The following is a 14,732-nucleotide window of genomic DNA, read 5'->3' as shown; positions in this document are numbered from 1 at the left end:
TCATCTTTAACCAACAGAGCCACCCATACCTTCTGCCTACTTGCCTGTCCTTTTGGTATAATGTGTATCCTTGGATATTAAGCTATGATCTTTCAGGTGCAACTCAGTGATGTCCAAAGTCATTCCTACCAATCTCTAATTGTACTACAAGATTATCTGCCTTATTCTATATACAGCATGCATTCAAATATAACACCTTCAGTCTTGTATTTATCACCCCTTTTGGTTATGCTTCCATGTTAAACTTCAGCTCATCCCACAGACTGCAATTTTCCCCTATCATCTGCCAATTCTTCCTCACAGTCTCACTACACACAACGTAAATCTATTAGTTTACCAACTATCCCATCCTCAGCCCTACTCCACTTCTGATTCCCCTGCCAAATTCGTTTAAACCCTTCCAACAGCTCTTACTATCCTCAAAATATTTTAGTGTCCCCTAGGGTGTCCTTCATATTTGATTGCAAGGTGATTCTTATAAATATTGGAAGCAATGCCACAATACAGTTAGGATTACATCCAACATTTAACTGATGGCCCACTTAACCAGAATCCACTGTATTTTAGTTTTCTGAATATAATCTCCTTAATGAAAAATTTAAAAATAAATTGCTGTACAACTTCAGTGACCAACCAACACAAGATATTATAATTAATATGTTAGTATAAAAAGACATCTTCCTTAAATAATGCAAATATCGACCATGAGTTATGGAGTATCACTGAAATTCAAACATTAAGTTGAGAAGTTATCTTTTTAGTAGGGTAAGATTCATTAAGTCTTAAAGAGGCACATTGTTTCTTTGACTAGCTCCAAGGAAATAGTAAAAAAGGTACTTCAATGTAGATATTTTGCAAAATACATTAAAAGTACATTGAAGTAACATCAGTCGTTATAGGGAAACACTGCAACCAAGTTGTGCATAGCCTGTTCCCATGAAATATAGGGAAAAAATACAATAATTGTTAAATTTAGTTATGTTAATGGAGGATTAAATGCTGGTCAGAATACAAGAATGACTCCTCAGCCTTTTAAATTGGATGATTGTTTCTTAGTGTAAATGGGTCTTCATTGTATTATCGCATCCAAATAATAGAACATATAGCAATACAGGCTTTTATTTTAACTTAAGTATCATTCCAGCTATCACTGAGTTATTGTGGACATTAAAATATATTTCTGATATAGCAAACAGAATTTGTTTTGTTTTGGGCTGGGCAGAGATCCTTTGTCTCAGGAGATGAAGGATGATATTTGGTTTGATAAATTAACCAGCTCAATATTTAAAAAAAAGTTTGAGTAGTTTGTAATAGGTGGTTCAGAAACAACCATTGGGAAACATAAATGAGGAGCATTATAGATGTGCGAAGTATTATAATATACAATATTAAGTATTCAATAAATATTCAATATACACTGAATTTAACACTGCTTAGAACAGAGACTTGCCTTTGTGTTATTTTCCCATTGAATTAAGGTAACAGGCAAATATAATAAAACACAGCTTTTCATAGTACTATGTATATTGAATTAAGTTACTTCAGGAACATACTCAAAGTGCTGCAGGAACTCAGCAGGTCAGGTAACATCTATGGATGGGAATAAACAGTCGCCTTTTTGGGCTGAGACCCTTTATCAGGTCAACAGAATCTCTTGTATTTATAAATTAAATATGTGTTTATTTTGAACATGTTGGAATAGTTACAAAACTTGGTGGTCAGCATTTAACAAGGGAAGCCTGAAAACTACCAATTAACAATTTCAAAAAATCTCCAATCAGAAAAGGCCAATGAGCATTAGCTACCAAAAATAGAAACCAGAAGAGGAATAAATGAATTGTAAATGAATTAAAAAAAAAACTTTCATCCATATATTTGCCTTCTCCAATAAACTGAGTATTTATAGCATTTTGAAGACAAAAATATTAAATTTGCTAACTTTTACTGTGCCAACCAGGTGAACTACAACACAGGGCTACATGCATGCCAAGCAGCGGAGACAGCATGTTATAGAGAGAGCTAAAATCCCCACACCAATGGATGAGATTAAAGTTCTGCAATTACGTCATATCCACTCATGAATGAATGGTGAAGGGCAGTTAAACCATCAACAGGAGGAGGAGGCTCCATGGACATGCTGATCCTCAACGATGGCAGATCCCAGCATGTGAGTTTAAAAGGCAGGGCTGAAGTATTTGCAGCCGTCTTCAGCTAGATATGCCAATTGGATGATCCATCGTGGCCTCCTCCTGAGAGCCCTATCATCACACAAGCGAATTAGTCTTCAGCTAATTTAATATCAAGAAATGTTTGAGGGCACTGGATACAGGAGAGGCTTTGGGCTGTGATAGCATTCCAAACTTGTGCTCCAGAATTAAGTTTGTTATACTCTTCAGTACAAGTACAACACTACCTTCAACCCAATCTTTGTAGAGAAAGGACAAACCGAATCAGCCACTTAACACTGCATAACTGTGCTCTGTCTTCAGCAAAATGACAGAAAGGTTGTCAATATTGCTTTCAGTTGGCACTTCCCAGTTCAGCTGCTTACTGAGGCCCAATTTGGATTCTACCAGGACAACACAGCTTTGGTCTCATTAGAGTCTTGGAAAAACAGCGGATTCTAGAATGGAAGTAAGAGTGATTGCTCTTTGCACAAGGGGTGCATTTGCTTATATGACACCTAAAGAAGCCCAGGTAAAATGAAATTTGTGGCTTGTGATAGGTGGACAGTGGAGAGGAGATGGAAACAGCCAACCACTTACTGAAATCACAGTTGGAAGAAAGAAATTCTCAGGGATTTTGAAAATTAATCATCTCAATCTCGAGGCATTGCCAAAGAATTTCTCAGTAAATTCCAATGGAGCCCCATCTTTATCAACAATCTTTCCTCCACCACAAGATCAAATATAGGGAAAATTGCCAATGATTGTACATTGTCCAATTTAATTTCTAACTCTTCAAAATGAAGCAGTATGAGCTAGGCTATGGTAAGGAACGTACCAAAGATTATGGCAAATAAGTGTCAAGTAGCATTCATGCCATACACTTGCTGGATATTCACCATATCCTTAAAGAATAATTCTGTTCTAAACAGTCGTTATTTTAGGATCTGCATCTTAACTGGGCCTATTACAAATAATATGGCTGCAAGAGGAGGTCAGAAGCTGTTATTGTCAATAATACAGCACCATTTCTTCAAAGCCCTTTTACCATCTGTAGTAGTATGAGGTACTGTTACCTACTTGTGTAATGGAGAACAGCTCCAGTAGTACTCAGAAACATCAATGATATCAGGGCAAAACCTACTGCTTGACTGGTAATGAGTTCTCCACCTAAATCTCCCTTCTCTCCAGCCTGCAACATATGGCATCTACAGGATGTGCTGCACTAACTTCATGAACGGCAGTTCTCAAAATTTGCGCCCTGCTCAAAGAAGTTAAAGGCCCAGAAGTGCAAGGGAAAGTCACTGTCTCCAAATTCCTCCCATATCATACATCATTGTTACTCAAACAGTTACTGCAGTCCCTTGTCTGTTCCTAGGTAAAAGTTCTGGAAATTCCCGTCACCCCATAGCTCTTGTGGGGATTACATGTAGACATCTGAACTTAGGGAGGTTTCACTGTTCCCTTCTTGAATGAAAAGCGGGATGGACATTAAATTTTTGTCTCGTCAGAGATATCCACAATACTATAAAAAATCTTAGTAATGGAAAATGAGCTGGATTGTGGGAGTGCTTGGTCATCTGTTGGAAGAACTGCGACTGGCATGTTGAATTAAATGCCCTTTTACTATGAGATATTTTGATGTTTCATTTTCAAAGTTTGAAGTAAATTTATTATCGAAGTACATATATGTCAGCATACGCAACCCTGAGATTCATTTTCTTGTGAGCTTATTCAATACATAATAGGATAATAACTATAATAGAGTCAATGAATGACCTCACCAACTTGGGTGTTCAACCCATGTGCAGAAGACAATTGTGCAAATACAAAAAAGAAATAATATAAAGAAATAAGCAGTAAATATAAAGAACATGTGATGAGTCCTTCAAAGTGGGTCCACAGGTTGTGAGGACATTTTAACGATGGGCACATGAAGTCGAGTGAAGTTATCGCCTTTGGTTCAAGTGCCTGATGGTTGAGGGGTAATAATTGTTCTCCAACCTGGTAGTGTGAGTCCTAAGGCTCCTGTACCTTCTTCCCAATGGCAGCAGCGAGGAGAGAGCATGTCATGGGTGGTGGGAATCCCAGACGATGATTGTTGCTTTCCTGAGACAGCATTTTGTGTAGATGTCCTTAACAGTGGGGAGGGCTTTACTTGTGACGGACTGAGCCGTATCCACTACTTTTTGTAGGGTTTTCATTCCAGGGCATTTGGGTTTCCATACCTGGCTGGGATGCAGGCAGTCAACATACTCTCCAGTGCACATCTATAGAAACTTGTTATAGATGTCATGCCAAATCTTCACAATCTCCTAAGGAAATATAAAGAAAATCAGCAATTTGCTGTTTATGAGAAAAATCTTGCCAGCAAAATAATAGAGTATCTGGTGTCTTCATTAATAAAGGGTCAAAATCCTGGAACTCCCATGTCTATGGCACCAGTTGAACTTTTAGTTATTGTAACACAGTGCCATTCAGCCCTTTGGGTTTATGTGGACTCTGATGCAGCCTTTTAATTTAACAACTGAAACAAAGGCAATTCAATTTAAATAGCAGTAAAAACATTCTGATATATTGCTGCAAAATGAACATATATTTTATGAAGATGAATGGAACACAGGCTCACTTCAGCTACCAATAAATTGATGAGGTTAAAGGTAAGATAGTACAATAAGAGACTAAAAGAAATACTCGAAGAAATTATAATGTTATTGTGAGAACAGAAGTTTATTGGTAATTAGCTACCGAACATTTTCTTCTATACCCAAATCAAGGATAGTTCAACTATGGTTTCTATGTACCTGTCAGGGACTTGAAATATGGTGGAATGTTTAAGCACGTAACTGATTGAATTTATATACCTCATGATTTGAGGTTATCAGGTTTAACTTCAAATACAAGTTTATTGTCATTCAACCGTAAACATTTATATAGCTAAAGAAAACAATGTTCCTCTGAGATCAAGGTACAAAACATTGTACAAATACCACATACAGCACATAAAATAATATTAACAGATAATAAAAGGAAAATGTAGTAATAGTATATGAATGGTTGAAGCTTAAAGGACATTAGTGTTGTTGTGGCAATGTTTTCAGGTTATGATTAGAAAGGAAAGATGTTTTCTGACTGCACTGCAGGACTTTGGAATGTAGAAACAAAATATTTCTTCTCTGTTTTCAGTCTATCCTAAGTTCCGTTTGAATGAGTTAAACAACCCAAAAATGTAATCTCACTTTCAGAATCTACTTGGGAAGTTCTTAAGTTGCCACAGAAATTTACTAAATGTGCTCCCATTTTGGCTTACTGGCACTCACTGGTTAAGAGCTGACATGACTAAGTTCCTTTGAGAATAAATCCATAACTGCTCAAAAGAAATTGATTGATTTGAAATGTTATATTTTGTTCTCACATAGTAAAATAACCTACCCTGATTGCACCTTTGGCTTTAGAATTCATTGTAGTAGTAAAGACAGTTGTACTTTCTGATGACAGAGTTAGTCATTGCGTCAAAATTAGATTGTGCATTTGCACTTTATTTTGTAATACATGATAGCATACTGAAAAAATTGTGAAAGTAGATTCTTGATTCGTTGAAATTTCTGTTCTTTAATTTTCTTTCTCGGTCTTCTCTGCATCTAACATATTGACACATGGATAAGCCAGCATATGCACAGTGGAATCTAGCTTTTCACTGTGCCATGTGGGCATCAGTCTAAGCTTTTCATCAATATGCTTGTGCTCTATTAATGGTGAGAACATCACAGCACTTCACAGAACTTCTGTAGCCGGCTTCATTCTTACATACAGTTGATTAGGTTCCAAGTTGTGGAGTCTGACCTTGGGAACCTGCTTGGGTAGATCCCAAACTAATAAACATACACAGTTTCCTCATAGATGCTCCCTCCACTGTTTTGGTTGCAAATAGATATGACTAAGGTATATTTATTGGAATCATTTACTGTTCCCCCCCCCCCCCCCCCCCCCCCAGGTATTATGTAGTTATACCATCCGTTCTGTCTGGGACAGATTCTGTCAGATACTTGTTTCTGGCCACAAGTAGCTAAGAATCTGATTTTGTTGTGTAAAGTCTCTAGAATAACAGCTCTTATGACTGACAATTATTTTTAACCTCTTCTAATTCAGTACAAAATTCAATTACCAAAATTAAGAATAATCCAAACATTTATTTCAACCAAAATTTTACCTGCTGATAGAAGAATGATTGCATAATGTTCTAATTTGTATTTTTCAGGATGCTGATCCTACCTCTTCTACGAAAGATACACACAACCATATTGATGAAGAATCCAATTCAAGACTACAGTTAGCGAGTAGTCTTAATGTTTTGGAAGAGCTGGATACCTCTTCTCCTCTTTCAAATCTAAATGGGGACCAGCCTTTTGATATTCTGCAGAAGTCTCTTCAGGAGGCCAATATTACTCAACAAACCTTACAGGAGGAAGCAGATTTGGCAGCTGGTATTACTTCTACACAGGAGTTTCCACAACCTCAGATTCATCCTACATCCTTTTCTCAGGTTTCTCAACTGTCTTCTGGCATATCATCTGTAAGGGGCTTGACACAACAGCAGATGAATGTAACACCATCACCCATTTTGCAGCAAGTTTTGCGAACTCCCTTTGTAAATAATGAAGCTAATGTACAGCCTGGCTTTTTTCAACAAATGGGCATCAACAGTGTTGCCATTCAACATGTACCCAGTAGCAACCCAGGTGGTGGAATTGGACCAGTCCAGTTGATTGGTTCATTAGATACTCAACAACCTGTAATGACTTTCAATCAGCTTGAAGGGTCTCAGTTTATTTCAAAGGACAATGGGCAGCTACCTGCTCTAAACTCAGTGACTGTAGGCAATTACAATATGCCCTCCCTTCCCAACCATCAACCCATGTCTTTGAACCCATCAGGTTTAAATGAAACCAGTGGATTGTTGCTTCAGAGGCGAGTAACAGCACTTAATGGAAACACTTATTATGGGGCCTCTAATATTGGCCAGGTCCCACAACCCATGTCTGTTCATTTTAGTGGTACTAATATTCCAACAGCACTGCCTTTGCATAATATTATTCTTCAAAGAAGTCCTGTACCAAGCCAGCCTAAAATTTCACTTAGTATTCAACCGAAACCTGCTCAGATCAATCAGCAACAGACTGTTTACAACATAAACAATTTGGAATTGCAGACGGCATTCAAAATCCAGAATGAAGTACCATTACAGCAGCAGCAAATGCAACATAATCTCCCTTTTAGTTCTACGAACTCATCTCAAAATGCAGTAATAGGCTCACCAGTGGGTGTTAATGTTGCAAAACAACAAGTACCTAGAAAATCAGGTAGACCACAAGTTTTAAATCAAACTGGAAGCGGTATCATAATTCGACCTCCTGTTGGGCAACATGATCCTCTGGCATCCCAGAGCCAGTTTTTCATTCCTACCAGTCTAGCATTGAATATGAATTCAACTGTTCAGCACCTTCAGACTCCAAACGGACAGATTATTCAAAATCAAACAGTACCCACCCAGTTGGTCTCCAGTCAAGTAGCATCAGAATGTGTTATAACTAATCGCAATTCTTCAGGTACAATGTTGGCTACACAGTCTTTTTCAGGACAGTTCTTAAATCAGAACTCTGCTGGACAGTTGACCTCTGGTCAGGGTAGCATGGAGCAGGTAGTTAATTCTTCAGGACAGCTGTTAACAAATCATGGCTCATCACAGCTAGCTACTGGCCAGGTTCCACTTCAACAGGCTTCGCAGATGTTGTTTAATCTTCCAACCTGTCAAAGTGTACAACCCACTGTTGGCTCAAACATTAATACAGGAATATTTAAGCAATCTGGGCAGAATCCAGTTCGAGGCAGGCCATTTCAAAATCAACTGACTGTTTCAATTGCACCTAGTTCCATGAGCTACAGCTATGTGTCTGCAGTGCAACCTACAGCATCATCAGCAAACAATGATGACCATACACAAGCAAGTTCTGGTAGTAACCTTGTAGTGGTTTGCCAGGGTGAACAATCGCCTGTAACTGTACAGTCTGCACAACAGCAGCCTCAGCAGTGCCAGCAACAAATGGGCATGAATCAGATTTTCCGGATTACCAATCCTTATCACCAAAATGCCAACTTAATGCAACCTTCGCGGCAGGTCACATTCAACCGGGCGGAGATGACCGTCACACAACCCAGCAATCAGCATCAATTCCTTTGTTCACAAGTAGGTGATGAATGCACTAAATTTATCAATGATAAATATTTAAGAAGAGAGAAGAACATTTTGAATTACATGGCCTGTTGTATTTTAATTTGCAAAATGTTGAAAAATAGTAGTAATAATATACTGTATTGGTGAAAAACTTACTTTATGTATTGTATAACCTTAAAACTGCAAAGAGAGAGAGAACTTCAGTTTTTCTTTAAATAGTTTTGTAACTCAAGATGAACGTAAGCCAAATCATTTTGAAGTGAAATATTTAATTCAACTGCATGGATATAAACTAAGTGTAAACATTGTTCTTAATAGGTTTTTCTATTTTGTCCTGCATGTACATTGTAATACAATATAAAACACTTCAATTTTTCATGTACAAAATTCAGGTAAGATAGCATCTCTAGAGAGAGAAGTTAAAAATTACATTTCAAGTCAAAGGCTTTTTAAACCTAATAAATCTCATCAACTTTAAATATCAATGCCACTTTTTCACTCTCTAAAGATGCTGCCCATCCTGCATTTTATGTTCCTTTTTTCAGATTTCCCGCAATTGCAATAATTTTTCTTTTGAATTATAGTTTAATTGTTCTAATTTTTCTAATTTTGTGAATCTAGTCAAAGAAGCTCGAATAATGTATAGTCTTCTAATGCTATATTGAGTCTTCTTAGAAACCTAGGATCATGAATAGGTTCTTCAACCCTTTGAGTTTTTTTCTATCATCATTGTAATAGTGACTGATGTATGACTATTTCCTCATTTACGTCATTTCCATTATTTTCTTACTAAAAGTTAATTTCAGTTATTTACTGATTCCTACATGGAAGTATTTCTACATTGATAGCCTTTTAACAGATTTTTTTCCTTGAGTTATGCTTATTATTTTAAATTTTATTGAAATGCAGTGTAACAAGCTGGTCTAACAGGTGACTATTATGTTCTGATAATCAATTATTTTCAAGTAGCTGGTATTCTATTATAAGATATTATGATTGTGATTAACGTGGAGTTAATTTATAAGTTGATATATTTTCCAAAATATGTATACTTATGTGATAATTTGAACTTAAATAAGAATGTACTTAATGTATATTATGTCTTTTATAAATTATAATATTCTTACATCCACAAGTTGTAAGATGGTTGATTTCTAAATCTTACTACCAAATATACCATGTTAAATATGAATTGACTGTTCTGACCTAGAAAAAGCTGTTTAGATTGTGCTAAATGGGATGCTGGATGGATTAGCCTATCATTTTATTTATTCAATAACATGGTTACAGGCTTCTAAGAAGATGATAGCAAGTAAGCAGGAGCCAGTCACTAGCCAGTCATTGGTTGGTTTGGGGCAGCTCTCCAATCAAGTTTCAGCTTCACTGTTTGGAAGTCAGACTCTGCATAGTTCTGCTCAAAAGGCTCATGCTCCCGATGTCCTACGCCAGCCACAAATATCCAGCTCATTGACAAGTACGGGGATTCTTGGCAAAACCACGTGTATGGGTATGTATAGAAAATTTCAGTATGTGGATATTGCAACAGGACCCATTTTATTACATTATTGCTTTGTTAAGAGTAATTTGTAAAAAGTTTTCTTTTACACCTTGAACGTCGTGTGGTCACGTTGAATCAGAACACTTAAAAAGCAGAGATAAATAGTAAATGAAACTGCTAAAATCTACAAAAAACAATTTGAAAATATGCAGTATCTATCTATATAATATGTATATATCAAGATGCAGATTAAAAGCATCAGTTTTAAATAGATATTTTCAAAACAAGTTATTTAATTTGTGCATGAATAATATGAGAAAATATCAAAGCCCGAAGTTAAAAACTTCACAGTTGAAACTTGTAATCAGTAATTAATGCTACACTTCCAATTTTTGAAAACGGAGCTCAATTAGTGGCTTCCTGGTCTCTGAAATCTTTCCCACCCTTCCATCCTTCTCCTCAGACACTTCCTCCTGTAATCATGTCCTTATATGTATCCTTACACCCCACCTCCCTTGCCACTCTCCTGGCCCTTCCAGGTGAGCCAGACATTCTAATGCATCTGGTGCCCCTGATACTGCTTCCTCTACATTGTTGAGACTAAGCACAGACCAAATTTTGCTGAGTGCCTGTGCTCTGTTCGATATGACTTTCTGAAGCTCCTGGTTACAAGCTAATTCTACTTCATTTCAACATCAGCAAGTCTGCCCTTGGCTTTTTTCACTGCTAGGGTGAAGCTAAATGCAAACCAGAGGAAAGCAACTCATATTTTACCTGGGTAGTCTTCAACCCAACAGCATGAACATTGAATTCTTCAATGTCAAGGTAAACTGCTCTGACCTTTTTCTTCTCCCAACCTACCCAATTCCTTCTATACCTAACGAACCCTCAGGCTCCTATCACCTTGTTTTTCCATCTCCTCCCCCAGTCCATATTTCTATCACCTCTATGCTCCATCCACAACTTCACCTACTGTCCCTGTTCCCATCTGCCCACCGCACTTTCCTTCTCTGAGTCCTTGCTGCCCCTTCCTTTCCTATAAGATTACATCATCTGCAAATCTTGGTGGCCACATATCACCTTCCAGACTCTGAAGCCGTTTCCGCTCTTCCCTCCTCCATTGGCCTAATGCCTCTTCTGCCAGATCCACCTAGAGCTTTCCAACTTTTGCTCCACCCCTTCCCTTTGAATATCTTTTTATATTGGTTATCATCCCCTTTCTTTCAGTCCAGATGAAGGGTCTCAACCCAAAACATTGACTTTCCGTTTCCTTCAACAAACGCTGCTCGACATTTTGAATTCATCCAGCATCTTGTTTGATGCTCAAATTCCAAGAGAATTTGACAAACCTATTGTGGAAGAGCATAGAACGATGGAGTTTAGTTCAGGATAAGGAATCAAACATTTGAGGTTGTTGAAATTTTTGTATATTTTTGAATTTTGTGTCCCTTTTGGAAAGTACGTTGTGGATAAGCCAGGACGTTGTTGATTGGTAGATTGGGTTTGAGGAGCCACGTGTTCATACTCCTGTATATCTGATACTTCTCAGACAATTGGTAAAATAGGAACAGATGAGATTATGTGATACTGCTATTCCCTGTTATGCTTACCTGCAGCTGAACTGAGAGCAGTGTACTGTAGATGTAGGCTCACAAAATGTTTTTTTTTAATTTTAGCATACATTATAGTCAGGAAAATGTAAACAGCTTAAGAAAATCCATCATGAAAATATATTTTAAAACTTTTAATGTCTTCACTGTCTTGAAGATATTTTTGCATCCCTAAAACATCATTTAGTTCAATAGAATTCAGTAATTTGAAATTAAAAGAAAATTTAAAACAAAATTAAAATCAGTACATACATCTGTTATTTAATAAAACAACTGGCCATCTTTGTATCTTCACATTTCATGTTAAGGTTTCCACGGTTCACTTCCTTAAATGTCCTTTGTGAAATTCTTTTTTCTACATTTATATATTGCAGCCATGCAAATAAGTGATGGTCAACTTCACAAAGCTTCCAGTACTTTACAACAGCACATGGGACAGCTACATTCATTGCAGGATAAAATATTAGGGCAGCCAGAGATGCAGAAAATTTCACAAGTAAGTTGCTGGATTTTATCTGTTTTAATATCCAATTTAGATTTTGGGCTCCAGTCTTTGAAGTTCTAGTAAAGATGCAATTAAAAATGGTCAGTGTTGTTACCAAGTTTTTCAAAGTATCTAAATTTCACTTTTACAATTTGAAGTATGGTGCTATTACTTCTCTGGGCTGCTTTGATACTTTTACCCCCAAATAATAAGCAGTAGAATTAAATTGTTTTCCATAGTTGTATACTTATGCAGTTTTGACCATGTCATCATTAATGCATGTGCCTTTAACTGCCAAAGCACGAAGCTCTGGAATTCTAACCTTAATACACTTTGCCTTTTTATCTCTCTTTCATTCTTTGCTCATTGAGCAAATTTTATGTGAGCTGTATTTATGAGACAAGGTGTTAGAAGTTCTTTGATCTTATTCTTGTGAATCACCATAAGAAATATTGCTACGTTAAAGGATAAATACAGTGGATTTCAGTTAATTGGTCAATCGGTTAATCGAGGCAGTCACTTATTTGGGCCAATTCTTAAAGTACAAAAACCAGTCAGGAAAATAACCAGGATTCCCTTTATTTAGTTGGGGAACTTGGCCACTTAATTGGGACAGGAGCCTTGCCAAGCAGTTTCTAACTAGTAGCAGGTATGCGCATTTGTGTGGCCATTAAACACTGCACTGTGCTTAGAGCAAACAGTTTTAAAATAGTGTCAGTTGTGTTCAAGGAGCGGTGATTTTTATCACTGATGGTTGACAAGAAGTAAGCAATATGGCAATTCAGAGCTGTTTTGCTGACTGCAGTTTCAAGCATTCAAGTTTAGAGGAGCCAGGAACGGCTAGGAGTGAAAATGAAATGATGACACTACTTTAACAGGTTAGGAATTGTGAAGAATTTGAAGGCATTGGCAATTATCTTGGATGTTACAATAAAACTGAAGATTAGGAGAATGCAATCATGAAGACAGTCCATTTTTTGTTCTAGGTGTCTGCACTGATTTTGTTCATTTACAGATAGTTAAAAGAATGCGCCTGCATACTATAGATGAATTATAGTTTTATAGTACTCTAGTCCTATTGATAGTGATCCAATTTGTTCTGTATTTCATTTGAATACATAATTTGTTACTCACTTAAATGGTGGTTTGTCCTTTTTTAATACCTATTTAACTATTTCCATGAAACTTGGGCTAATAGGGTCAGCTGCTGAATTGGGCCAAAATGTACTAATCCCTACGTGTCCCAATTAACTGGAATTCTCTATTTTTTTATGTCAGTCAATTAGAACAGTATATTATGTACATTGTTTTGCAATGTTGCATGCAATAAATTTTCAAAAATTTTATAAATGCTAGTTGTTCAAATATAGTTATTCTGAGTCACTTTAATAGTTATAGTGAGGAATATTCAAGAATGAATATTTACTCAGATGGACCTCCTTGAAATTGTAGAGTATTGTTAGAAATCGGAACTATTTTTGAGAAGAAACACTATTAAATGATTAGTTACGAAACTGTATTACTGGTAATGTTTAACTCGTCATCATTATGTGCTATGTCTTATAATGTAGGCCATCATGGTCTTTCCATGACCATGATTGTTCTTGGCTAATTTTTCTGCAGAAGTGTTTTACCATCGCCTTCTTCTGGGCAGTGTCTTTGCAAGAGGGGTGACTCCAACCATTATCAATGCTTTTCAGAGATTGTCTGCCTGGGGTCAGTGATCGTATAACCAGGAAGTGTGTTAAGTACTAGCTGCTCGTATAACCATCTGCCTACAGCTTCCATGGCTTCACTTGACCCTGATTGGGAGCTAACCCTTGCCTGGGAGTGACCTGCAAGCCAGGGGAGGGAAGGAGTGCTTTACACCTCCTTTGGTAGTGTACTTAAATATATTTGCTTGTTCAGGTATAATGGAGTACTAACCCTCTCCTCATCTTTTTATTCTGTCATCTTCCCCCTTCCTTCAAGAGTCTCAGCTTGAAACGCGACTGTTTATTAATTTCCATGGATGCTACCTGACCTGCTGAGTTCTGGCATTTTGTGTGTGTTGTTGATGGAGTACAAGTGTTTATATTTTTTTAGTTGGTTGTTTAGTTAACTGCAATCTATGGGCCTCTTGTTTTCATACAGTTTTAAATGGTGTTGCCAGGAGTGGCATACTTAAATATGAATGTGTTTGGGCTGTTTCACAAAAGTGGGCATCTCCCACTTTTGTTCTAATGTGGTAAGAGATATAGAACTTCACGTATATTGGCGTACTGATGAAATTTTTCTAAGTGCTGTTGTTTATTTTGTATTTATGTAGGCATTTAGTTATATACCGTGTTTGTTTCATTCTAGTTTGAAGGTCAGATTGTGGGACAGAAGAGACCTGCATCAATACAGCTTACTAAAGAAAGTTTGTATGTACATTTGTTAAAATATATACTGACCTTTTTAAGTAAAGCATTTCATTAATAATTTACCAGTATATTCTGTATCTGCCTATCAATTTGTTTAAGATTAAGGCGTCACTTCTTTCATTTTTTATGTTTTGCCTCTTCTAGTAATGTCCTTTGTTGTCCTTGCTACTCTTAGTTGTTATCATCATATCCTCAATGCGAGGTTTGTTTGCATCTGTCAGATTAGGTTGGTTATCAATTACCAGAATTAGCTTAGTCTTTTCAAACAGTATTACTTCTCTGAGTCCTGTTGAAGGGTCTCGGCCTGAAACATCAATTCCTCTGCATAGATGTTGCCT

The 14,732-nt window shown here is 36.9% G+C and overlaps 1 protein-coding gene across 4 annotated transcripts in view; it reads left to right on the top strand.

Annotated features, from left to right (window-relative positions):
* The window catches only part of LOC132402788 (BRD4-interacting chromatin-remodeling complex-associated protein-like), a 54,377-nt gene that overhangs the window by 26,115 nt on the left and 13,530 nt on the right, over positions 1-14,732 (top strand). For 2 of the 4 annotated variants that reach the window (XM_059985769.1, XM_059985770.1), the window contains exons 5-8: positions 6,424-8,409; positions 9,688-9,904; positions 11,880-12,001; positions 14,333-14,394. In XM_059985769.1, coding sequence (XP_059841752.1) covers positions 6,424-8,409; positions 9,688-9,904; positions 11,880-12,001; positions 14,333-14,394 — 2,387 coding nt within the window. Of the gene's footprint in view, positions 1-1,957; positions 2,168-3,929; positions 4,826-6,423; positions 8,410-9,687; positions 9,905-11,879; positions 12,002-14,332; positions 14,395-14,732 lie in introns of those variants that run through there. The other 2 variants (XM_059985772.1, XM_059985771.1) reach the window with 2 other exon arrangements.

The sequence above is a fragment of the Hypanus sabinus genome, chromosome 12, assembly GCF_030144855.1.
Source record: "Hypanus sabinus isolate sHypSab1 chromosome 12, sHypSab1.hap1, whole genome shotgun sequence".
In the NCBI taxonomy this organism is placed as follows: domain Eukaryota; kingdom Metazoa; phylum Chordata; class Chondrichthyes; order Myliobatiformes; family Dasyatidae; genus Hypanus; species Hypanus sabinus.
This window is presented reverse-complemented; position numbering and strand designations above follow the sequence as displayed.